Below are 26,123 nucleotides of genomic sequence, written 5' to 3' on the forward strand. Positions count from 1 at the left end.
CCAACCTGTGCATCACATCCCCAGGACTTATTTATCTCATAAATGGAAGTTTGTACTTTTTGACCACGTTCACTCATTTTGTCTGCCACCCCTCATCCCTGCCTCCAGTAACTACCCCAGGAATATTTCTAAGGGCAGGAAATACAGTAGCAAACAAAGCTAACATAAAGCACTGCTGTCACGGATCTCACATTCTGCTGGGGGTGACATGAAAAATAAAGAAATTAATATATAAAATAAGTAAGCATGTAAGATACTGATGAAATCTGTGGAGAAGAATAAAGCAATGTAAGAGTATGAGGACAACATAGGATAGAGCTGGACTACAGAGTGTCATCTGTTCTTTAATAAAATCACTGACATGTTAAAATATAATTTTTTAACTTTTTAATGAGAAATAGTTACAAAGTGGCTACTATTATTACTCTAAGAACTTGAGTAGCAATATTAAATAGAAAACTGATGCCCCTCCCCCCAACAATGCCTGGATCTCACTTCTGTTCATTTTGAGAAGGAAATGGCAACCCACTCCAGTATTCTTGCCTGGAGAATCCCATGGACAGAGGAGCTTGGTGGGCTACAGTCCACGGGTCGCAAAGAGTCGGACACGACTGAGCAACTTCACTTTCACTTCACTTATTTAACTAGTTCCCACTGCCTGTACTCAAATCTCAACTGTTCTAGTTATTAGTTACGGGAGCTTTGGTAAATTGCTTTCTCTCAATGGGCATCACTGTCCTCATGTATAAAAGAGAAATAGTAATAAGCCTACCTAATAGAGTTAATGGGAGGACTTGTGGAGTAAATACACATAAAATATTTTAGAAGGATATCTAGCACATAAAGAACCAATCAATAAAATGAAATAAGAATTGATTATACACAGAGTCTCACTCATTCCAAATCTGGGTGATTTAGGTGATGATATTTGGAAGTTTTGAAAGGACAAGATTTAGATATGTTGATGGTGAAATGAGTTAAGATGGGAAAGATTGGAATGGAGTGAATATTTTTTTCATGTGGCACAAGTGTGAATCTTTGCGGACCAGCAGGTAGACTGTGGTAGGTGTAATTATGTCTCGCACCCCCCACCCAGAGATGCCCATTTCCTAATCTCTAAAACCTGGTGAATATGTTATCTTGCCAGGCAAAAGGAATGTGATTAAGAATCTGGAGATAGGGAAATTATCTTGGATATTTGGATGGCTCTATGTAATCAAAGTGTCCTCATAAGAGGGTGGTAGCTGGGTCAGAGTCAGAGAAGATGAGACAACAGAAGCAGAGGTCAGAATGAAGTGAACATGAGTCAAGGAATAAGAGCATCCTCTAGAAGCTAGAAAAAGCAAGGAATGATTTCTCCCCAAGACCTCTAGAGAGAGGGCATCTCTGCTACACCCTGATTTTAACCCCAAAAGACCCATTTCAGACTTCTGAACTCCAGAGTTGTAAAATAATAAATTTATGCTATTTTAAGGTGATAAATTTTTGCTAATTTTCTAGTGCAGCAAAGAGACAGTTAATCCAGATATATGGTTATAGGCAACATATTGAAAAACTGCTTTGCTGCCTAAGGAACCTGCTGCTACTGCTAAGTTGCTTCAGTTGTGTCCGACTCTGCGACCCCATAGATGGCGGCCCACCAGGCTCCCCCGTCCCTGGGATTCTCCAGGCAAGAACACTGGAGTGTTCATTTCCTTCTCAGAAATCAGCTAAACTTCTTGAAGGACTACAGCTCCATTTATAATCGCATCATGTTGACTGGGAGGTAGTCCTGGGGCCTAGATTTCACACAGAACTTGATTGGTAGGATAGGGAATTTTGTTTGTTACCCTGCTTCTTTCTCAAACGCAAGTTTGTAGGAGTGACAAAACTACTATGCCTTCTCTGAGGCTCGAACTCAGGACCTTCAGATTATGAGACTGACGCGCTGCCTACTGCGCTAAGAAGGCTCTGAAACAAGAAGGTTTCAGTAGACGTATTGATTCTCTTTCATGTTTATACAAATTTTCTGAGAAGTTATATTTTTCACACAGTGCAAGATAAGAGTATGTGCTGTGGCATATTTACTGTTGTTCTGAGCATGTCACAATGGTCAAAATTATTTCAGGATTTCATCCTTGAATAAATATGCAACACGGTGAAATTTTTTCTCCCACAAGGCTTTAAATGGCAACCCACTCCAGTATTCTTGTCTGGAAAATCTCATGGGCAGAGGAGCCTGCTGGGCTGCAGTCCACAGGGTCCCAAAAAGTCAGTCTATTGAGCGACTAACACACACACACACCACACACACACACACACATGCTTTAAATACCACTTGCTGCTGGCAGACATCAGACTTCATTAGATTTCACTGTGCCCTACTTCACGACTACGCGTGTAGAAAGTGGCATACAGATGATACGAGGGGCCTGAGTTGGGTCCACAGGCAGGAAGATTTCCAGACTGAAACAATGAGGGACACAGAAATCTGCTCAGCTCTGCTGAGGGCGAAGCTGGAGTCTCCTTATCTAGCTCTGCATCTTCCTCGTCTGCCAGTATTCCCCTTAAAATCCATGTCTGACCAAGTCCATGATCTGAAGGCCTTTCTATTCTGGCTAGAAGTCCAGAATAATGTAAACAGAGGCGAGATAAGGTGGAAGAAATGAGGTGAGATGATTGAAAATGGAGAAACAATACACTGGATTTCAATCTGGCAAAGTGAAAAACATCCTAAAATAGATATTGGAGGACTGAAGTGTAAATCTTGTGTATGTCATCTATTAAGTTAGGAAAAATAATTCACTTGCTTTTTCTGAGAATATGTCAATTTTTTAAAACTTCATTATCTTTAAAATAGGATATTTCACAGTATTTAAAAGACTGAATGCGACACACAAAACAGTTGTTCAGTGAATACTAATAAATGATACAAATGATGATAGCAAACTGTACTGAGTGCATATTACGGGCAAGGTACTCTTATATGTATGTTACATGTAGTGGCCATCTATCTATCACTGTAGGCAACTTTTATTATTGTCATATCATTTACATATGATAAAAGTAAGACCAAATAAGTTTAAGTGACTTGCCGATAGGCTTGTGGCTACTCAGTAGATGAGAAGCAGTAGAACTTGGGCTCACTTAACTATGACTACTATGAAGTCACTCGTGTTCGACTCTTTGTGACCCCATGGACTACATAGCCCACCAGGCTCCTCTGTCCATGGAATTTTCTAGGCAAGAATACTGGATTGGATTGCCATTCCCTTCTCAGGGGATTTTCCTGATCCAGGGATCAAACCCCAGCGTCCTGCATTATTTATTGTCTGTCTTTTCTTCTAGAATATAAGCTCGACAAGGGCTTCGACTTTGTATTTTCCTTGTTCACTGTTCCCGTCCCAGAACTTAAAATAGTGACTAATACATTGTACGGTTTCAGTTAAGTTTTTATTGGATGAAAACCCCTACCTTAATGTATGGGTAGTATACAACTGACTAAAATTTTACTGAGTACCTATGATGTGTCAAGCCCTGTGCTAGTAAGGTGTAGTGACAGAGTGGTTATTATCTGTGATTTTACAGAACTAACAATCACAGATAAAATTTCAATTTTCTACTGAACAGGAATATTTTATTATTGATAAAATGTTATGTGATTACTTCATTAAAATTCTACATAATTTAGTTCATTTAGCAACACTTTATAACAAAAGTTTATCTTCAAAATGCTGTACTTTTTACCCTAAGATCCCAAATATTTCACAAACTATTTCAGTTACTTTTAAAAAACATCCCTGTTCTTCCATCACGGATTTAGTGATGTCAGCAATAGTAGTAGACTGAATATATCCTAACTAGTCTCTACTTTCAAATTGCTCTCAGGCACTTTTCTTTGATACTTTTCTATACATTTTCTCTTTAACTAAAAAATATAGAAAGCCTTTGACTGTGGATCACAATAAACTGTGGAAAATTCTGAAAGAGATGGGAATACCAGACCACTTGACCTGCCTCTTGAGAAATCTGTATGCAGATCAGGAAGCAACAGTTAGAACTGGACATGGAACAACAGGCTGGTTCCAAATAGGAAAAGGAGTACGTCAAGGCTGTAAATTGTCACCCTGCTTATTTAACTTCTATGCAGAGTACATCATTAGAAACGCTGGGCTGGAAGAAGCACAAGCTGGAATGAAAATTGCCAGGAGAAATATCAATATCCTCAGATATGGAGATGACACTACCCTTATGGCAGCAGTGAAGAGGAACTAAAAAGCCTCTTGATGAAAGTGAAAGAGCAAAAAAGTTGGCTTAAAGCTCCACATTCAGAAAACGAAGATCATGGCATCTGGTCCCATGACTTCCTGGGAAATAGATGGGGAAATAGTGGAAACAGTGGCTGACTATTTTTGGGGGCTCCAAAGTCACTGCAGATGGTGATTGCGGTCATGAAATTAAAAGATGCTTACTCCTTGGAAGGAAACTTATGACCAACCTAGATAGCATATTCAAAAGCAGAGACATTACTTTGCTAACAAAGGTCCGTCTGGTCAAGGCTATGGTTTTTCCAGTGGTCATGTATGGATGTGAGAGTTGGACTGTGAAGAAAGCTGAGCACTGAAGAATTGATGCTTTTGAACTATGGTGTTGGAGAAGACTCTTGCGAGTTCCCTGGACTGCAAGGAGATCCAACCAGTCCATCCTAAAGGAGATCAGTCCTGGATGTTCATTGGAAGGACTGATCCTGAGACTGAAACTCCAATACTCTGGCCGCCTCATGGGAAGAGTTGACTAATTGGAAAAGGCCCTGAGGCTAGGAGGGACTGGGGGCAGGAGGAGAAGGGGATGACAGAGGATGAGATGGCTGGATGGTATCACCGACTCTATGCATATGAGTTTGGGTAAACTCCGGGAATTGGTGATGGACAGGGAGGCCTGGCATGGTGCGATTCATGGGGTCTCAAAGAGTCGGACACGGCTGAGCGACTGAACTTAGCTGAACTGAATCTCATTTTTCTAAAAAAAAAAAAGACCACTTCTTCCCTGTATAGAATATAATCAGACCTTTTGAAGAATTACACACCACTTCCCCTGATCATAGTAGGGCTCACTTAAACGGTGCAGCATATAATGGATCAGGCTGTTCAGCTAGAGGATGAGCGGTCTGGAGACAGTGATTAGGTGGGGGAGGAGACCCGGGGACTCGCCAAGTTCGCATAGATGAGGTTGGAGCGGGTAGAACAAGTCGTCTCTGGGCTTGGAGAGTATGCTACACCACGTACTGAAAGCAAACTGATCCCCTCCCTGAACTTTGTAAATTAAGACCATGATCACATTCAGCGAAAAGCAGGTCGGTTTGCGCGGTTGTTTTCTTTAGTAAAAAATCACAAACAGACACACAAACTCTGACCCAAGTTCCGTGTGAGCGGGGAGAAGAGCGTCTCTGTTTTCTAGGTGAAGAAATAAAAATTCAGTTCCCACTGCTGACTCCCAAACGCAGTTGACAAATTGGAGACTCCCAATCTCTGCATCTCGAGTTTCGGTGGGTGCTGTGCCGGCGATTTCTAATCTTTTTTTTTTTTTTTTAGTGACTGATTCGAGTTTATGACTTCGAGTTTGAGGGATGTTATGCATTGGCTGCGTCTCCCTTTACTTTCGAGTATCAGAAAAGTAGCACAGAAGGCAAATGTGAATCTCCCTAAGTAGGAACCTGTTTGCGGATTTTATTCGTGGATGAGATGACAGAGTTGTATGTGGAGGGGGAAAATACGCTAGGAAAAATAACAGGCTTGTGCAAGTCTTTTCAACTGCTAAGAAGAAGTTTGAGCAATGCACTTACATGGTAGCGTGGCCGAGCGGTCTAAGGCGCTGGATTAAGGCTCCAGTCTCTTCGGGGGCGTGGGTTCGAATCCCACCGCTGCCATCTCTATTGCAGACCCACTTCTTTAAAGCAGTCGTTTGACCCCTTTAAAAGCTTCTACGGAAGAGAGTATGTCAACGGGTTTTGAAATGTTCTTACAGATTTAAGAAATAAAAATAAGAAATAAGCAGAACTTTGATAGTAAGTTATTAGATAAGCAGAAGTTGGTTGATAGTTATTAGGATGTTTTAATTGAAAATCAGTCTTCATCCTGCTTCATTCCACTCCAGCACTGGATTCTGATTCCTCACGCAAAGGTATAAGGAATGATACGTTAAAGGTGTGCTTTTCGCTTACAAACCAGAAGAAGCCTATTATTTTTCTCATATTTTGCACTTTTCAAATCTATTCTATTGCACCTTGCCTTTCAGTTCAGTTCAGTTCAGTCACTCAGTCGTGTCAGACTCTTTGTGACCCCATGGACTGCAGCAGGTCAGGCCTCCCTGTCGATCATCAACTCCCAGAGCTTACTCAAGCTCATGTCCATTGAGTCGGTGATGCCATCCAACCATCTCATCCTCTGTCATCCCCTTCTCCCACATTCAATCTTTCCCAGCATCAGGGTCTTTTCCAATGAGTCAGTTCTCATCATGTGGCCAAAGTATTGGAGCTTCAGCTTCTGATCATTCCTTCCAAAGAACACCCAGGGCTGATCTCCTTTAGAATGGACTGGTTGGATCTCCTTGCAGTCCAAGGGACTCTCAATAGTCTTCTCCAACACCACAGTTCAAAAGCATCAATTCTTTGGTGGTCAGCTTTCTTTATGGTCCAACTTTCACATCTATACCTGACTACTGGAAAAACCCTTTGACTATAGGGACCTTTGTTAGCAAAGTAAGCTCTCTGCTTTTTAATATGCTGTGTAGGTTGGTCATAGCTTTTCTTCCAAGGAGCAAAAGTCTTTAAATTTCACGGTTGCAGTCACCATCTGCAATGATTTTGGAGCCCAAGAAAATAAAATCTGTCACCATTTCCAATGTTTTACCATCTTTTTGCCATGAAGTGATAGGACCAGATGCTGTGATCTTCGTTTTTTGAATGTTGAGTTTTAAGCCTCCATTTCCATATCAGCATAGAAATAGCTTATTTTTCTTTTGTCTCAAAAATATATCCATGTTATGGATATATTTTTATTTAACAAGCCACATTTAACAATATAAACAACACAAAAAATAAGATCCATATTTCATAAGTGTGTGTATTATAGAAATTTCTGAAAATACAGTTGCTAAATTAAATATGTGTGATGGTAATTTCGGTGGTTCTTGTCTAAGTCTTTCCTAAATGTTACTAATTTATCCCCAGAGAGCCAAGGAAGGGCTTGTTTCCTTGACACCATGACCCACACAGAACATTGGTGTGACATTGAGAATTAACAGCCATTAAATTCTTACAAAGCCCCAGATATTGTCATAGTTCTTTTATATTCTCAGTAATATATAAGAAAGTTCATATTATTATTCCTATTTAATTAAGAGAAAGAAACTGAGGTTATAACCAGTTAACCTCTTGTCTCTAGGTGGAGGAATCAGGATGTTACTACTGCAGGGCAGACTGAAAAAATGATCTTCAAAAAATATTTCCATCCTAATTTCTGGAAGCTGTCAATATTACCTTATATGGCAAAAAAAAAAAAATTTAAAAATGAGAGCATCTTTGCAGAGGGGATTGAGTTTGGGATCTTGAGATGGGGAATTTATCCTGGATTATCCAGATGGAGCTTGAATGCCATGCCAAGTGTTCTTAAAGGAGAGAGGCATAGGGAGATTATGGAACAGAAGACGATGTGAATACAAAAGCAGAGGAAATGCAACTACAAATCAAGGAAGGCTGGTAGCCACCAGAAGCTGGAAGAGACAAAGACAGATTCTCCCCTACAGCCTCCACAGGGAGTACGACCCTGTCAGAACCTTGATTTCTGCCCAGTGATACTGACTTTGGACTTCCGACCTCCAGAACTGTGGGGAAATTAATTTCTGTTCTTTAAAGCTACTGAGACATGGTAATCAGTTACAGGAGCCACAGGAAACTCATACAATGACTTCAAGTGCTAATAGGCAACACTACTACAATTATTTTTGTTTAGTCTGCTTGATAGAAAATATTATTTCATTGTAGTTCTTTAGTTTGAATGTCTCTGGGAAACTCCATGAACTAGGACAGAGGAAAGGACTGGATTAGGAAGGTTTCCCACCCTAGAGAAGGAAATGGCAACTCACTCCAGTATTGTTGCCTGGAGAATCCTATAGACAGAGGAACTTGGTGGGCTACAATCCATAGGGTCAGAAAGAGTCCGACATGACTGAGCTGCACAAACACACCCCCACACCTTTAGCTACTTGCCCTCGGTGAAAGAACTCTTATCTAAACTAATTCCGGAAGCAGGAGTTTTCCTTTAGCTTTTAAGGAAGAGCCTATTTACTTAGGTTCCATTTGGGGACCTGTGGGGCCTGGGATATGGCAGTGGGATCTGAACCCATGTTTCTAAAGAAATGAGAGACTTAATTCTGCATCCTAGAAGGGCTCCCACACTACCTCCAAAAAGGGCTTTAAATTAAACATTTTTCTCATTTCCAAAACATATTAAGAAACTTCTGTAGTCTGTTTAAATAGACTGCTTTTTCTGCTTCCTTTGTACAAAATAGGAGCTTTGATTCCTACCCTTGGGAATATCAGAGGCCCATGTGCTAGCCTCACCTGCTTTATCCTACCACGATCCCCCCAGTCAGCTGCCTCTGTCGCCTTCCAGACGTTCAGGTGGGCCGCAGTCACGATCAGGGTACTAACCTCAGACCTAGATCTCGGCCTGTCCCCGCCGGGGTTGCGACTTGGGAGAAGGAAGGGCGGGTCATAGCGAAGTGCAGGAACCTGGTTAGAGGGAAGAAGGCGTTGCCTTCTTTGCGACTTGAGGACCTATTGCCCTGGAAAGCGGGCCCTTGGTGGGTAGCGTTCAGTGGGTGGTTCTCTGGAACTGTAAGGCTCTCCACCTAAGGAGGATGGTACCTGGATCCAGTGAACATTCTGTGGTCCGCAGGGGACTGTTAGGCCCTCTCCCCGTTCAGCATTCCGAGGGGCTTTACAACTGTGGTTGTGTGATCTGAGTCTTTACAACCACCTTGACGCTGGCGTTTTTGGATTTTTAGAGAGCGATGTGCCTGACTCTAGCTGAACTCTACACTTCAGCCGCCTTCTCCGCTCGCGGTCCTTCCCCTTTAAGTCACCGCTTGCTGAGTGCAAACGTGTAGGAACGCTAGGTGCCCCGACTCGGCGGTCTAACGGGCTTAGACCCGTTAGTGGAGTTCCATTTTCAGAGCCCGTCACTTAGGTTACTGGAATGAAAAAACTCAGTTACAAAAGTCGAGGTGCAGTAACAGCAAAGTTTGCTTTTAGAAGAATTTATCCCTTTTGGAAAAAGTGAGTAGCTCCGATTTTTATTGACGATTCCCACTGAATTAGTTGAAGTCCTGTTGGTTCCAACATTCAAGCTGCCCGAAACTTTTCCAGCTTGTTCTGCAGCGCGTCTAAGTAAGCAAAACGTCTTCTTAAAATTTCTCTCTTTTCTCACAGTAAACTGCTCTAAATCCCACAAACTACCTCAAGAATATTTAATCTCACAGTGAGGACAGACCGAGTATAAGGCGGGTTTACGTGCGGGCTCCATGGCTTAGTTGGTTAAAGCGCCTGTCTTGTAAACAGGAGATCCTGGGTTCGAATCCCAGTGGGGCCTCTGCTTTTTTTCTTCATTGGGGCCCAAATTCTTCATTAACTCCCCACTGCTTCTAATTCTTCAGTGTACTAGGTATTGTAAATTTTGATTCAATCACGCAGAAGCAGCTGTAACTGCAAAAATTCTCAGTTCTAAAGAAAAGGCAGGACTTCCTGGCGTTCCAGCCTCAAGACACTGCCCTTCCAATGCAGAAGATGAGGGTTCATCCTTGCAGGGTTGGAGCCAGAAACAAGCAAACAAACAAAGCTTGGAAGAGAAGATGGTGGGTCACTTTATGGAAACAAAGAAAATGGCCTTTTGTTTTTCATCTTTCCCTGTCCTCTCATTTCTTACTGGGAGATGGGGAGTAGAGGGTGGTGACAAAACTGTACCAACTCTTAAAGCCTATTTCTGAGCTCCCATGCAACTTATTAGTGATTTTAGGGAACTCAGCATTATGTTATCTGTTTTATATATGATTTTCCAAATATTACTATATTATAATAATGGTAATTTACATTTGCTTATATTCCTTCAGTCTTCATGGAAGGGCTTTAGTCCCAAAGGGAATACATAAATTGGCCCCTCTAGAACCTGAACTTTAATTTTATAATTAAAAAGAAAACAACAAAATGATTCTATAATGCAATGATTCCCAAGCCCAATATACATTTAAATTGCCTTGGGAACTAGTTAAAACTCATCCCCAGAGGTTTTAATTCTGTTTTGGTGGACTTCCCAGAGATGTGTGTTTTTCACAAGCACTCCAACTGATTTTGAAGTAAGTGAATCACATTTGCAAGTATCCAACTTAAAATATTGCACACACAACAGAACTGAAAGTGAGGTCACTTTTGTACACTATTAGCACTTTAGTACTGATTCATGAACATCTGCTTACTCTCATTATCATCAAGTTACCATTATTGGAAGTCTGCTACATTCCAAGAGTTTCCAGACATGCTGTCATCTAATTAGCCCAACAATCCTGTCAAATATGTGTTATAATCAGTTCTTTGAAGATAAGGAAACAAATTCAATAATATTCATGGTAACAAAGTGACAAAATTAAATGTCAAATTCAGATCTAATTCTGGAATCCATGCTTTTCTCATGATATCTATCTTCTAATTTCATTAGAGTCAAGAATGAAGTTTTTGGCCACAGAGCTAAATAAAATTAAGCAACTTAGACTGATCTCAATCCTTAGTCCTATTGGTTAGGGATCCTGAGATAACTTTCTGTTTTCTGCTGGAAGATAATCAGCCCAGTGAACAGTTGCTTAATGCATTTAACTTAGGGAGGAGGAAAATATAAAACCTCAGAAGTCTATGTAGGAGGTTCTCCATGAAAAAATGAGCAGGCCATATAGACAAATTGAATTAATCTTCTCCATCTCCTAGACTCTGTTATTTGGTTGGTTTTGGTTTTGTTTGTTTGTTTTTGTTTTTTTGCCTTGGACATGCTCTCTTCATGCCCTGATTCTTTAGATTTAAACATAGTGTATTATTCAGCTAGTGAAAAATGATGGTATGTCAGTCATGACCAGCTCTTTGTGACCCCGTGGACTGTAGTCAGCCAAACTTCTATGTCCATGGAATTCTCCAGACAAGAATACTGGAATGGGTTGGAGTGAGTAGCCATTCCCTTCTCCAGGGGATCTTCCTGACTCAGGGATCAAACGCAGGTCTCCTGCATCGCAGGCAAATTCTTTACCGTCTGAGTCACCAGGGAAGCCCTATTAAGATGGAATTAATGAGTGGAAGAACTGATGCAACCTTCAATTGCGACCAAAAGTGTAAACAAAAGATAGACAGTATCTCCAAGGAGATTAATTCACCAATGACAGCCCCTATGGGATCACTGGCACACTGGATGCAAACTGGTTTTATCTGCTTTTAAATCAAATTTGGAACCAATACAGATTATTCGATGCCTCCAGAATCACATTCACCCTACTTGCATATCAAGACCCTTAGTGAGTTTTACTGAAGCCCTGACCTTATCATATTTGCTTCCCTTTCTCAGGATTGTTGGGATCCAACTCTTTTGCAACCTTTCTCCTGACTAAACTTCTATAGCTAAAGACATCTCCTAAATACAAATTCAAATAAGAAGAGGTAAGTTCTAGTGATGTCTCTTTCTATTCATGCCATCCTAGATGATATTGGGTTTTGTTCAGTTTTGTTTTGAGATAGAAAATGAAGGTTCTGAGTTTTGGACAAGATCAGGCAGGATAAGATACCTCTATGAGCTAAATGGTTTCTCATTATGCCAGACCAATGGTTGTCATTTGTTCAAAATTATGTTAATCCCAGAATTTTGTCCAACAAAATCCAATTGTCTAGGAGATGGGGAGGAGTCAGAACGCAGGTCAAGCCACCAAAAAGCAATTCTCTAAAGACCAATACTGTCATTTTTGTTACACCCCAATGTGAAGATCAGAAAGAATTTCTCAGTAATAAAATTTTTATCTTTTTGCTTTAAAATGCATGAATGAAGGCCAGTACTCTGAAGATAAATTTGAGGATCAAAAATATAAACAACCAATGGTTAAAAAAAAATGAGGATTTTCAAAGTGGAGTGGGGGCAATGGGATCTTGGTTTTCAGCCATTTTATACTCAAATGTATGAACTTCCTGGCAAATATAGTCTATTATCTTTTCTGGAGACATACTCCATTGTCTCTGCTTCTGCCTCTTTCTATCTGTGTCCCTGTCCTTGGTAGTTAAATGGCTACAACAAACCATCCTAGTCATGAATTCAGGTAGCTGTATGATATTTTATAAATGGGCAGTTGGTCAAGTTGAACTAGAGGTGTCTGGGTGAAGCAGGAATCCATCCTCTGGTGAATAGATCCTCAGGGCCGATTGTTATAGGTCAAGTTTTAAATATTTTTTTTTTCCTGAGCTCTTTTCTTGGTTAAATCATGTATTCCTATCAATTCTCATATACATGCTTCTTTCTGTTAACTGAATTTTCATTCTTTCAGCACCTCAGATTGAAACTTCAAGCGTTCTTTCTGCTCTTTCCTCTCTCCGACATTCTTAATTTGCTCTTCATTCCCACTACCACTATGAGAGCTAACATTCTCAGACCCTCTCCCATAGACTCTTGTAGTAACCTCCCAGCTTCCGGTCTCTATTTGAGTCCCTAGTTATTCAGTCATAAAAAATGTTCTAAAGTGCTGCTCTCATCATTTCACACCTCTTCTTTTTTAAAAAAAATGAATTTTAAAAATTTGTTTTTTAAAGGAATTTGATTAGATTCCTTGCCTAGTATTCAAGATTTTCCGTATCCTGGACCCAAGCTGTTTTTACAGCTTGATTTTCCACCACCTCACATTGTGTACCCTGTGCTGCAATAGTTGATGATGTGTGCTTTCCATGCTTTCAAGTAATGTATATCCCTCCAGTGCCCTGACCATCATGGGTAAATATTCAGATCCCTTCCATTCCTTCATACTTAATTTTCTTTTATATTAAAGACATATATGTTTAAAGTTCAAAAAATAAAATAGTATTTTACAATGAAAAAGAGCAGTTCCCTTCCTCATCATTTCTCACTCTCAATTCCCATTCTCCTGAGGTAACACATTTTTAATAACTTAGTGTTTTCTTCTATTTACCCATATTTCTTGCTTTTATTCTATCTGCATTTTTAGTTTTAAATATGATTTATTACTTACTACAAAAAATGAGAACTTTTAACCCTTACATAACAAAGAGAGAGAAAAAGTGAGCGTGTGAGAGAGAGATCTATGCTTCACTCTCCAGATCCTCTTATATCTTTTTGGTTTGATCACCGTGGAGTGTATACACTTTCATGACCTTACACCGTGGAGTGTATACACTTTCACGACCTTATAAACATTAGCCACAGTGGAATCATGTAATGAACTATTGTTACCTAAAAAATAAATCTCTCAGTTCTCATAGATGATCAAATTGTACAATTCCTGTTGTTTTTGTTTGTTTTTGGAGACATTACAAGGAATCTTGTCTTCATCACCAGTCTGTTTTCATCAATCAAGTTAATGCAAATATTACATAACCCACGCATGTCTTCGGGGTCCTTCTACTATATGCTAAGGGAATTCTGACAAGTCAACATTATTTAGGTGGGACCCTTTAAACCCAGATTTTAGTGTTAACTAAAACAACAGGAAAAAGAAAATTAAAATCATACCCATGGCTCCAGGCAGTAAATTGAAACAAGCCTCTCTGGTAAAGGTAACAATGATAACAAATTCATAACTAATTTTTTTGGTCTAACAATCTCAGAATTCATTCTCGTATACTGTCTCCAAATTTCTGCCCCAAATTAGCAAGGACTTGTAGTGTTTCTTGCCCTGGGAGAGCCTGCAGCAATCTTAACCCTGTTTACTTGGCGGAGAGGGCCATGAGGAGAATTGTTCCTTTTACTCTGCATCCCACTCAGTAAGGAAGTATTAGGATTTTTAAGATTTTATCTTTAGAACAGTTTTATATCACAGCAGAACTGAGCAAGAGTACAGAGGTTTCCCATATAACCCTTACTCCCCACACGTGCACAACCTCCTCCTTTAGCAACATCTCTCACCAGGGTGGTACAATTGTTACAACTGATGAACTTACCCAGGAAATCATAATCACCCCAAATCCATAATTATGTTATGGTTCCCTCTGGTACTGTACATTCTGTGGGTTTGAAAAAATGTATAATGACACGCATACACCATTATATCATACTGAGTAGTTTCATTGCCTAAAAATCCTCTGTGTTCTACCTAGTCATCCCTCCCTTCCTCCTAAACACTGGCCACTGATCTTTTTACTATCTTCATAGGTTTGCATTTTCCAAACATACTGTATGATAGTTGGAATCGTACAGTATATTATGTTGCCTTTTCAGATGGCTTCTTTCAGTTAGTAATTAGCATTCGAAGTTCTATGTCTTTTTGTGGCTTGACAGCTTGTGTCCTTTTAGCACTGAGTTGTCTGGATGTACCACAGTTAATTTACCCATTCACCTTCTGAAGGACATCTTGGTTGCTTCCAAATTTTGGCAATTATGAGCAGAGCTGTTACAAACATCTTTGTGCAGGCTTTTGTGTGGATATAAGTTTTCAGCTCATTTGGGTAAATACCCAGGAGTGTGATTGCTGGATCACATTATTAAGAGTATGTTTAGTTTTGTAAGAAACTGCCAGACTGTCTTCCAAAGTGGCGATACCATTTTGTATTCCCACCACATCCACACCAGCATTTGGTATCACTGTTCTGGATTCCATGCACTCTAATAGGTGTGTGGTGGAATCTGATTGTTGTTCTAATTTGCATTTCCCTGATGATGTATGTCTTAGTCCATTTGGGTTGCTGTAACAAAATGTCAGAGACCAGGGGACCTATATACAACATTTATCTCACAGTTCGGGAAACTGGGAAATCCAAGATCATGGCATTGGCAGTTTCAGTGTCTGAGCCCACGTTTAGCACCTTATAGGTGTAACTTCATCTGGTGGAAAGAACAGGAATCACTGTGGGTTCTCTTTTATAAGAGCACCCCTTACATGAAGGCTCTACCTTCATGATCTAAGCACCTACCCAAGCCCCCACCTCTTAGGTCGTACAGTCGTTTAGCTGCAAGGTAGCTAGGAGAAGACCGCCTCCCAGTAGCTTCTTTAATCATACAGAAGAGCCAAAACAAGTGATGAATGTCCACTAACCTATCACATAGGGTATTGATATGGGGGGGAAAATGAAGCCACTTTCTCTACTGAGGATTTTTTCAAATGTGACTTTTAATATTAATTTTAATTATTATATTCCTTAATGTTTCTATGGAGGATATACTCCGTTGCTCCCCCATAAAGGTATAATTTTTCCCCTGGTATCGTCAAAACTTCTGCCAACTCAGGTTTTTTTTTCAAGATATGTTTTTATTCATTCATTCATTTATGCATGCTATGCCAGGTCTTAGTTGTGGCAACCCCTGATCAGGGGTTGAACTCAGGCCCCTTGCATTGGAATATCTGAGTCTTAGCCACTGGACCACCAGGGAAGTCCCAAATCGGGGTTTTTAAAGTCATCCTTCTTTTTCTTCATTTTAGCAGGTGTCTCCCATCAAAATTCAATGAAGCACATGAATGAAAGTTTTGCAGAGGATTTCATTCTCATGGGCTTTATCAAATATCCATGGTTGGATGTTCCTCTCTTCTTTGCCCTCCTAACCTCCTACATGTTCACACTATTGGGAAACATTGCTATTATTCTGGTTTCCCAACTAGATTCCCAACTCCAAAGTCCTATGTATTTCTTCCTCACAAGCCTCTCCTTTCTGGACCTCTGTTTCACCACCACGACTGTACCCCAAATGTTGTTCAACTTAGGTGGACCCAACAAGAACATCACTTATATAGGCTGCATGACCCAGGCCTATGTATTTCACTGGCTAGGCTGTACTGAATGTGTCCTGCTTGGCACCATGGCCTTAGACCGCTATGTGGCTGTGTGTAAGCCTCTGAGATACCCTGTCATCATGAACCACAAGCTCTGCCAACAGCTCTCCAGCACTGCTTGGCTCATTGGTCTGGCCAATTCACTACTGCAGTCCACACTCACAGTCCAGCTGCCCCTGTGTGGGAACCAAGAACTGGACCACTTCTTTTGTGAACTGCCTGGTCTAATTAAGATGGCTTGTGTGGACACCACAGTCAACGAGCTTACTTTAGCGGTGGTGGCCGCCTTCCTGATAATGGGTCCGCTCTCTATGATTCTTGTCTCTTACAGTTATATTGCACAAGCTGTATTTCGAATCCCTTCTGCTGATGGGAGACTTAAGGCCTTCAACACTTGTACTTCGCACTTATTAGTGGTGTCTTTATTTTATGGCCCTGGCATCTACATCTATATGCAGCCTTCAGGGGACAGCCCGCAAGACCTTATCAAAGTTCTGACGCTGTTTTACTGTGTTATTACTCCCATGGCCAACCCATTCATCTACACCTTGAGGAACAAGGATGTTAAAGGAGCTTTGAGGAGACTTCTGAGGAGGGCCATTTTGTCCAAGAGAATATGACACTTTATTCTGAACAGGAAAGCTCAACAATAATGTGAAATATATCCTCCTTTAAATAGATGTTCCATCAAAATCATGCTCAAAAGTCAAGTTAAGAAAACCTTTGTGTGTTGTGTTTACCACTTCTGATACCAAACACATTGGGTTTTTCCCCCACAATAACCGGTTCTCTAAAACCAACTGGATGTCCTACAGTTCACTTCTATTTTTTGGTTGTGCTGGGTCTTTCTTGCTCAGTGCAGGCTTTCTCTAGCTGCAGCAAGGGAGGGCTACTCTCTCTGGCTGCAGTGAGAGGTCTCCTCGTTGCAGCGGCTTCTCTTGTTGTGGAGCACGGGATCCAGGGTGCATAGGCTTCAGTATGGGCTCCAGAGCACAGGCTCATTAGTTGTGGTGCATGGGCTCAGTTTCCCTGGACATGTGGGGTCCTCCCATGCTAGGGATGGAACCAGTGTTCCTTTCATTGCAAGGTGGACTCTTAAACCACTGAACCACCAGGAAAGCCCCCTCAATTTAATTCTGACACTACCCAGAGTTAGCATAGATCTCACAGATTAAGGGCTCAATTCCACAAAATTTTACTCTTGGAGAATAGGTTCTCTTCTTGTTGCAGTAAGAATTCAGAGTTGAGACAGAGAAGCTAAGACAGCAAAGTGAGAATTTGTTAAGCAGTAGTACAGTCTCAGGAGGGAGAATGGGCAGAATCAGGTGAGCAGCAAGTCCTTCGGCAAGCTGATTATATGGAATGTGAAAATGATTGCACAGACAATATTCATTGAAGAGGCAGGGGTTTCAGGTCAAATCTCTTGATTTTCATCCCAGCTCTCCCTTCCCCAGGGTAAGAGGGATTTTTCACCCCTCTTTAGTCTTGAGCAGAAGTGTCATTGTGTCAGTACATAATGGGCACTTCTTTTCTATAAGGCTAACTTTATTGTAATGAGGGCATAATGAGCAAAAGGTGACATTCAGAGACCAGAAATTCCCATCTATTGCATCCTTTCTTTGCCTCTAGGACTCCTGTCGCCACAAGATGGACCATTTCCAGTCACCTGGCTCTTGCTCCCACCCCCTTTCTCAGCTCACATCTAGTTAACTGCCTGCTCTCATACCTCCACTTCAGAAGCCAATAACAAATTCAGGCCACCTGTACTTCTGACCAGCCAACTATAAAGTCAAGCGCTTCTACAACTCCCTCCTCAGATTTGATAATTTGCTAGAACAGCTCACAAAATTCAAAGAAACATTTTACATACTTTTACCAACTTATCTTGGGGCTGAAATAGCTCAGTTGAGAGAGCGTTAGACTGAAAATCTAAAGGTGCCTGGTTCAATCCCAGGTTTTGGCAGAAAAGCACTTTTTTGGGGGTTTCCCAGGCCGCTAGTGATAATGAACCCACCTACCAATGCAGGAGACCTAAGAGACATCGGTTTGATCCCTTGCAGGAGGGTACAGCAACCCACTCCAACAACCCAACCAACAAATTCTTGCTTGGAGAATCCCATGGACAGAGGAGCCTGGAGGGCTATGGTCCATAGATCTCAAAAAGTCAGACATGACTTAGCACACACGTACCAATTTATTATAAAAAATATAACTCAGGAATAGCCAAATTCAAGATATGCATAGGGCAAGATATGACAGGGAGGAGCAGTGGGCAGAGCATCCATTCACTTTCAGGGCATGCCTTTCCTGCATCTCAGTGAGGTCACCAGTTAGGAAGCTCTCCAAACTTCATTGCTCTGTTAATTTTTATTCCAGGTGCCAATGGACACAGATAAAAAATTTGAGTTCTGATATCTAATAAAAAGGAGCTACTTACTTAGTGGGCAATCAACAGCCTGCCTCAGTCCTAAATAAAGTCATGGCATTTTGAGTCCTAAAGTGCATGTACCTGCTCTTAATGAATGTGTGCTAAAAGATCAGTGAATCGATGGATGACTGAATGATAACAGGTGCAAGGAACAAAATGAGAACCCGGAGATACAGTGGTCTAGTGGTAATTAAGAGGGGAGGAATAGAATAAGGAGAAGGAAAAGAGGAAACTGGAGAATGAGAACTGATGAAACTCCTGAGTTGGAGTGTCCTTAAACTCACTAAACTTCAGTAATGACAATATTTTTCAGTAATAATAATAATATTTAAAAACCTTGAGGAAAAATAACTTAAATCCATTTCTCAGTTTCTTCATCTGTAGAAATGGTTTGATTTTAAAAAATACAAACTATTGAAATATAGTATATCTATTTTAAAAGTACACAAATCTTAGGTATACAGCTAAATGAAATTCCTGAAGTGAAATCACCCACACAACTACCACCAACATCAAAAAATAGAACATTACCAGTTCCCCGGAAGACCCCAGTTGTGCTCCCTCCCTAACTATTCCTTTCTTTCTCCCTGTTGTGGCTTCTAACACAGAGATTCGTTTTCCCTGTTTTAAACTTGATATAAATGGAATCATGAAATATGCATCTTTTGTGTCTGGTTTCTTTCATTCATCATTACGTTTGTGAAAGCTATCACTGTGGCCTGTAGCTGTAGTTCATTCACTTTCGTCATTCATACCATTTTATGAATAAACTTCCATTTTTTTATTCATCTTGCTGTTAATGGACTTTTGGATTGCTGTAAGGGCTTTCCTGATGGCTCAGAGGTTAAAGCATCTGCCTGCAATGCGGGAGACTGGGGTTCAATCCCTGGATCTGATCCCTGGGTCGGGAAGATCCCCTGGAGAAGGAAATGGCAACCCACTCCAGTATTCTTGCCTGGAGAATTCCATGGACAGAGAAACCTGGTGGGCTACAGTCTATGGGGTCGCAAAGAGTTGGACACGGCTGAGCGACTTCACTTCTGGTTTAGGATTATAAAAAATGTGGCTAAAGTGTGTCTTCATAAGTAAATATATATACACTGCTGGCAGCAATATAACTAAAAGTGAAACTCCTGTGTCGTAGAATATGCACACATTCAACTTCAGTAGATATACCAAGGAATTTCCCAAAAATGGTGTTGCCAGTTTTACACTCTTACCAACAGTGTATGCAGATTTCCATTGCTCCATAATCCTCAGCAACATTTGGCACTGTGAGTTCATTTTTAACAGATTTTAGCATTTAGTTTGTAATTCTTTCAGGTCAGTTCAGTTGCTCAGTTGTATCCAACTCTTTGTGACCCCATGAACCACAGCACGCCAGGCTTCCCTGTCCATCACCAACTGCCACAATCTACCCAAACCCATGTCCGTTGAGTCAGTGATGCCATCCAACCATCTCATCCTCTGTCGTCCCCTTCTCCTCCTGCCCTGAATCTTTGTCAGCATCAGGGTCTTTTCAAATGAGTCAGCTCTTTGTATCAGGTGGCCAAAGTATTGGAGTTTCAGCTTCAACATCAGTCCTTCCAATGAACACCAGGACTGATCTCCTTTAGGATGGACTGGTTGGATCTCCTTGCAGTCCAAGGGACTCTCAAGAGTCTTCTCCAACACCACAGTTCAAAAGCATCAATTCTTCAGCGCTCAGCTTTCTTTATATTCCGACTCTCACACCCATACATGACCACTGGAAAAACCATAGCCTTGACTAGATAGACCTTTGTGGACAAAGTAATGTCTTTGCTTTTTAATATGCTGTCTAGGTTGGTCATAACTTTCCTTCCAAGGACTAAGCATCTTTTAATTTCATGGCTGCAGTCACCATCTGCGATGATTTTAGAGCCCCCCAAAATAAAGACAGCCACTGTTTCCACTGTAGAGCCCCCCAAAATAAAGTCAACCACTGTTTCCACTGTTTCCTCATCTATTTCCCATGAAGTGATGGGACCAGATGCCATGATCTTAGTTTTCCGAATGTTGAGCTTTAAGCCGACTTTTTCACTCTCCTCTTTCACTTTCATCAAGAGGCTTTTTAGTTCTTCTTCACTTTCTGCCATAAGGATGGTGTCATCTGCATATCTGAGGTTATTGATATTTCTCCCGGCAATCTTGATTCCAGCTTGTGCTTCCTCCAGCCCAGCATTTCTCATGATGTACTCTGCATAGAAGTTCAATAAGCAGGGTGACAATATACAGCCTTGACGTACTCCTCTTCCTATTTGGAACCAGTCTGTTGTTCCATGTCCAGTTCTAACTGTTGCTTCCTGACCTGCATACAGTACCTAATGACCTATCAGATCAGCAATATTCAAAAGCCTGAAAACATACAATTAGGGAGGTTGTGTGAAAGCAGGCACTATCTCACATTGTTGTTGAAAGTGCAAAATGATACAACGCTTACAAAGACACCTTCCTTCTCTCTTCATTGTTCATTGCAGCATTATTTGTTAAAGAAAAATACTGGAAAGAATCCAAATACCCATCCCTAAAAGACTGGTTAAAAAACCAATAGTGTGTGCACTTAGTTGCTCAGTCGTGTCTGACTCTTTGCGACCCTACAGACTGTAGCCCACCAGGTTCCTCTGTCCATGAGATTTTCCCAGTCAAGAATACTGGAGTGGGTTCCCATTTCCTTTTCCAATGCAATGAAGTACCATGTCACGGTAAAAGAAAAAGACTATTTCCATCAACATATTTAGGATGATTTCCAGCTTATTCTTGGAGAAGGAAATGGACGTGAGTTTGAGTGAACTCCGGGAGTTGGTGATGCACAGGGAGGCCTGGCGTGCTGCGATTCATGGGGTTGCAAAGAGTCGGACACGACTGAGCGACTGAACTGAACTGAACTGAAAGGGATATAATTATACCGAACCCGCAGGACTGTTATGTAGAATAAGTGAGTTAGTATGTGTAAATGAAATAGTGTACAGATAACACTGTGTTGGACAGTTATTGTATACCCCACGCCCAGCCCCTTGAAAGAGACTATGAAAGCCAGCGCCTCCCTACGCCTAGCGGGGGATTCAGAGCGGCGACCACAGAGGTGTGAAAACCTCCGGGCTTACTAGAAGGAACACACCCTGAGAGCCGCGGTGTGACGCACTTCCGGCCTTTGTAGTTTATCATTATCCAGGCTGCGGTTGTCAAGGATTCAGAGGTGGTGCTACGGCTGCCCGGTGAGCTTCGGAGTCGGGCTACCGCAGGGCCTTTGAAAAGTCCGGACTGTGCGCTGTGACTCTGGACTGGGTGTGGGGAGGAGGCAGCGGGTCTTCTTCGCCAGGGCTTGGCTGGAAAGATGAGGGCAGAGGAGGTTGCCCCGGAACCTGGAAGGGCCTTGTTAGTTGAAAGTCAGCGTCCATGCCCCCACCCCCATCCCCTTCGTCTGTTCCTGAGCCCTTCAAACAGTCGGTCCTAGCACCAGTGTCCTTCGGAACTCTCTTTCCCCGCATCCTAGGATAAGATTAGGTTCCGATAGCCAGAATGGTTTGTATTTTCCCACGGCTGCCATTCTCTACTGGGGGCTTATTTTAAACAATGAGCACGATGGTTTTATAACATTGCCACAGCCTCTTTTAGTCTGATTCACTCAAGAATGTATAGGCTTTTGCCAACTGTTGATTTAAAAAAACAAAACACGAATATTTAAATAGCACTTACGTGTCCGCCAGCACTGTTCAAAGCACTTTCCCAATATTAACTTAGTTACTTCTAATAACTTTATGAGGTAGACACTAGTAGTATGTTACTTCCCCTCCCTCCCCGCCCCCCCCCCCGCCTTTTTTTTTAAGGTCCAGGAAGAAAATGAAGTTGAGTAACTTGCCCCGGGTTCCACAGCTGGTAATGGGATGTAGTCACGATTCAGATCCAGGGAGTCTGACTTCAGAGTCCATTTTCTTAAACCCTTTGCCGTGCTGACTCAGCTCTTTTTTTCTGTATTAGCTTTATTGTAAGGGAAGTGAGTTCCCTTATTTGAATATGGTCCTACCGCTTTTACACCTTAGGAATCCTGAACTTCTAGTTAGGATTTAAGTTTAGAGAGAGGAATATATTTGAGGACGTGTGCCGACTGCAAACCTGATGAAACAGCCATTTCATTTGTGTGTGTACACCTGTTTTCCCACCCACTCGCTGGTGTTGCGCTTTGATTAGTAGAAAAGATGACAGAGAAGAGGGAAATTGATCTTAGTGAAACTGAGTTAAGATTTGAAACACGATATACCAGAATAGCACCAGGTGGCGCTAGTGGTAAAGACCCTGCCTGCCAATGCAGGAGACGTTAGAGACGCGGGTTGGATCCTTGGGTTGAAAAGATGACCCGGGGAGGGCGTTGGCAACCCACTCCAGCACTTTCCTGGAGAACCCCATGGACAAGGAACCTGGCAGGCTGCAATCCATAGGGTCGCAAAGAGTCAGACACACTGAAGTTAGCACCCGCGCATATCAGAAATGGTTTTCTATTGGCAGAGCTCAAAGCTTCAGTTGCATTGTCTCTGAACAGAAAAACTTTGACTTGAAACCTAGATGAGTAGGTAGCAAATAGGGAAAAGATATTTTTCAGGGGCCTGAAAAGTTGACTAAACAAGTGGTTGTTTATTCCTTTGAACCCAATCTTGGTTAATTGAGTACTTTGTACCCTAAAACTTTCTCACCCTAGAACAAGCTCAGCAGACCTGGTTCATGCTACCATCATCTCACCCCTGGATTATTACTTTAGCTTCTCTTCCTGCTTCTGCTTTTCCCCATAGTCTTTGTAGCAGCAGCCAGTTATGTTTTAATATTAAAACTGAGTAAAATTTTATCACCCCTCTTGCTTGAAACTTCCAGTAGCTTTACTTGTCTCTTAGAGTACAAGGCAGAACCCTCATAATGGCTTTTCATGATCTGTTCATAACCTGACTTCATCTCCTGTTCCTGTCTTGTTTGCCTTCTCTCTACTAGCCACATTAGTTAACTCACTGTTCCTTGAAAAACGCATACATGCTCCTGCCTCCAAGAACTCAATGTTCCTGTGCATGCAAGTCTTTTTCCAGATAGTTCCATGATTTGCTCCTCACTTCCTTCAGGTCTCTGCTCAAATAATAGTTTATCAACAAGGCCTTCCTTGACTAACCCACATAAAATAGAAACCTTTCTTCCCTCTTACTATATCCTTTACATTTATTGTTCTGCATAGGATTTATCACTACTTAACATACATTTAATTATCATCTGGCTCCTCTGACCCCTTTTTGTCCTCCTGTCCCCTTCTTCCCCCTACATAGAGAATAGATAGTGGTATAGTGATTGAGAATATGAATTCTAAAGGTTTTCTGGGTTTGAATTGCAGCCTCACCACTAACTACTTGTGACACTTGGGTGAATGACATAGACTCTTTATGCCTCAGTTTTCTTATCTGCAATATGGGGTTAATAATAGTACCTTAACTCATGGTTGCTTTGTGGATTAATTGAGTTAATTTATGTAAAGCATCTAAAATGGTGCCTGGTACATTAAAAGCACTGTAAATGTCAATTATTATTATAAGACTGTAAATTCCTTGAAGTGAAAACTATTTTTGTTTGTAGCCCAGAAGAGTACCTGGAATATGGTAGGCTCTGAGTAAATATTTGCTAAATGAATGAATTGGTGCATGAAAAGTTCAACAGAAAAAGATAATGTGGTAGTCAGAGTGGTGGTGAGTTGGGGAAACATGAACTCAGGGACCTTATCTTTTGAGTAGAAACTGTCTCCATTCTTCCTGAGGTGGTCTATAGAAGTCAAGCAAGCCAAAGGTGTTAGAAATTTGTGAAGGGATAATGTTCACAGGTTACCCAGAAGGATGCTGTCTCATACCAATGTGCTTTTTTTTTTCCCTTTGATGACTATAACCAGTAATGGCAATATGAATTTAACTTTTTCTTTTAGTTGTAGTATGAGCAATGTTTACTAACAACTTAAATAATCTATCCTTAGTTTTTTAAATTTTGTGATGCCTGCCAATACTTATGAATGATGTAGGGTTATTTCTACAGTGAATTGCAATAATTTTACTTAAAATTAGAACAGAAATGTTTAAAACACTATAGGTATAATCCATATGTGGGTCATGTAATCTATATAGTGGGTTATGACCAGGGTTTTTTGTTTTTTCATTTTACAAAATAGGTTTTTGAAAATAAGAGTATATATCACATAAGGTAAGTATACATGGTATTTTGTAAAAGAAAACAATTATTTCCATTTTTGTGTTGTATATATCACACATGCACAAGCATATACTCATATGTACATGTATGTGTGTTCTGGGTCACCATATACAATATTTCTTACTAAAGGCCCTGGTCAAAAAAGTTTGAAAGCCTATGCCCAAAAATGGTGCTTGGAAATCACTAGGTCACATAATTAGTTTTCTTTCAGAAAATTGCCTTAATTACTGTCCTGATTAAGATTGTTCATAAGTGGTCATGGACATTTGTCTCTTTTGTAAAAAAATATTTACATTTACTTCCCTGTTCCAGGTCTTAGTTTCAGCACACATGATCTTTGACCTTTGTTTCAGCATGCAGGATCTTTAGATGTGTCATGTGGAATCTAGTTTTCCAACCAGGAATCAAACCCAGGCCCCGTGCATTGGGAGAGTGGAGTCTTAGTCACTGGAGCACCACTGGAAATTCCGCCACTGGAAATTCTGACATTTGTCTCTTTATTAGCACTTATTTTACATACAGGTGCCCACTCTCCATCCTTGAGGAGCTTCAAAGAGAAACAGTTTCCAAGAAATTAAAAGGCAAAAAAGAGCTAAAATTCTGTATTTTAAAAATATTAAAACTAATATTTTCTTCATTTTACTATCTGAGACCACTCCAGTTGACTACTTTTTGATTCTTTTGCCATTGTATTTAGATCACTAGGATATTCATTTAATCTTTCAATAAAATTTATAAGAAAAAATATTTGAAAATTTTATAAGAAAAATAGTAATAGTGGTAATTTTTTAAAAAAGATTATTTATTTATGGCTGCTCTGGTCTTCACTGCTGCATGCAAGCTTTCTCTAACAGTGAGTGAGGGGGCTGGTCTGTAGCTGTGGTGCTCAAGCTTCTCAGTTCTATAGTTTCTCTTTTTTGCAGAGAAATGGGCTTCAGTATTTGTGGTGCTTGGGCTCCATAGTTGTTGCTCGTGGGCTCTAGATCACAGGCTCAGTAGTTGTGGCCCATGGGCTTAGTTGCTCCACAGAATGTGGGATCTTTCTGGACCTGGGATTGAAACTATGTCCCCTGCACTGGCAGGCAGATTCTTTGCCACTGAACCACCAGAGAAGCCCCACAGTCATGGTAATTTATAATACTTTGCTGCTGCTGCTAAGTCGCTTCAGTCGTGTCCGACTCTGTGCAACCCCATAGACGGAGTTTACCAAACTGCCTGCTTCTTTGTGTTCTTTATCTGTGCTCTTATTTAGTTTCTATATCAACCTAGAAAGGTAGACAAGGTTGGCTTTAGGATTCCTATGTTACTGATTAAGTAGACTAAAGCACAAAAGGTGAAGCCCAAGACTGTGGAGGGGGTACCTGGGGGTCAGTCTCAATTCCAGGTTTCCCGCTCCAAGCAG

The 26,123-nt window shown here is 41.0% G+C and overlaps 2 protein-coding genes and 4 non-coding genes across 6 annotated transcripts in view; 5 read left to right on the plus strand and 1 right to left on the minus strand.

Annotated features, from left to right (window-relative positions):
• The window catches only part of LOC138069278 (zinc finger protein 184-like), a 1,142,341-nt gene that overhangs the window by 263,508 nt on the left and 852,710 nt on the right, over positions 1-26,123 (plus strand). The gene's annotated exons all lie outside the window — the stretch shown is intronic.
• TRNAM-CAU (transfer RNA methionine (anticodon CAU)) lies at positions 1,877-1,949 on the minus strand. Its single transcript has one exon. It is a non-coding gene; the product is annotated as a tRNA-Met (tRNA).
• Positions 5,824-5,905, plus strand: TRNAL-AAG (transfer RNA leucine (anticodon AAG)). Its single transcript has one exon. It is a non-coding gene; the product is annotated as a tRNA-Leu (tRNA).
• TRNAT-UGU (transfer RNA threonine (anticodon UGU)) lies at positions 9,556-9,629 on the plus strand. The gene has a single exon. It is a non-coding gene; the product is annotated as a tRNA-Thr (tRNA).
• On the plus strand, positions 15,723-16,667 carry LOC138069295 (olfactory receptor 2B11-like). The gene has a single exon (XM_068960550.1). It carries the CDS (start codon positions 15,723-15,725, stop codon positions 16,665-16,667), a length of 945 nt encoding a protein of 314 aa, XP_068816651.1.
• On the plus strand, positions 17,938-18,010 carry TRNAF-GAA (transfer RNA phenylalanine (anticodon GAA)). Its single transcript has one exon. It is a non-coding gene; the product is annotated as a tRNA-Phe (tRNA).

This window comes from Capricornis sumatraensis, chromosome 22 (genome assembly GCF_032405125.1).
Source record: "Capricornis sumatraensis isolate serow.1 chromosome 22, serow.2, whole genome shotgun sequence".
Taxonomy (NCBI): Eukaryota; Metazoa; Chordata; class Mammalia; order Artiodactyla; family Bovidae; genus Capricornis; species Capricornis sumatraensis.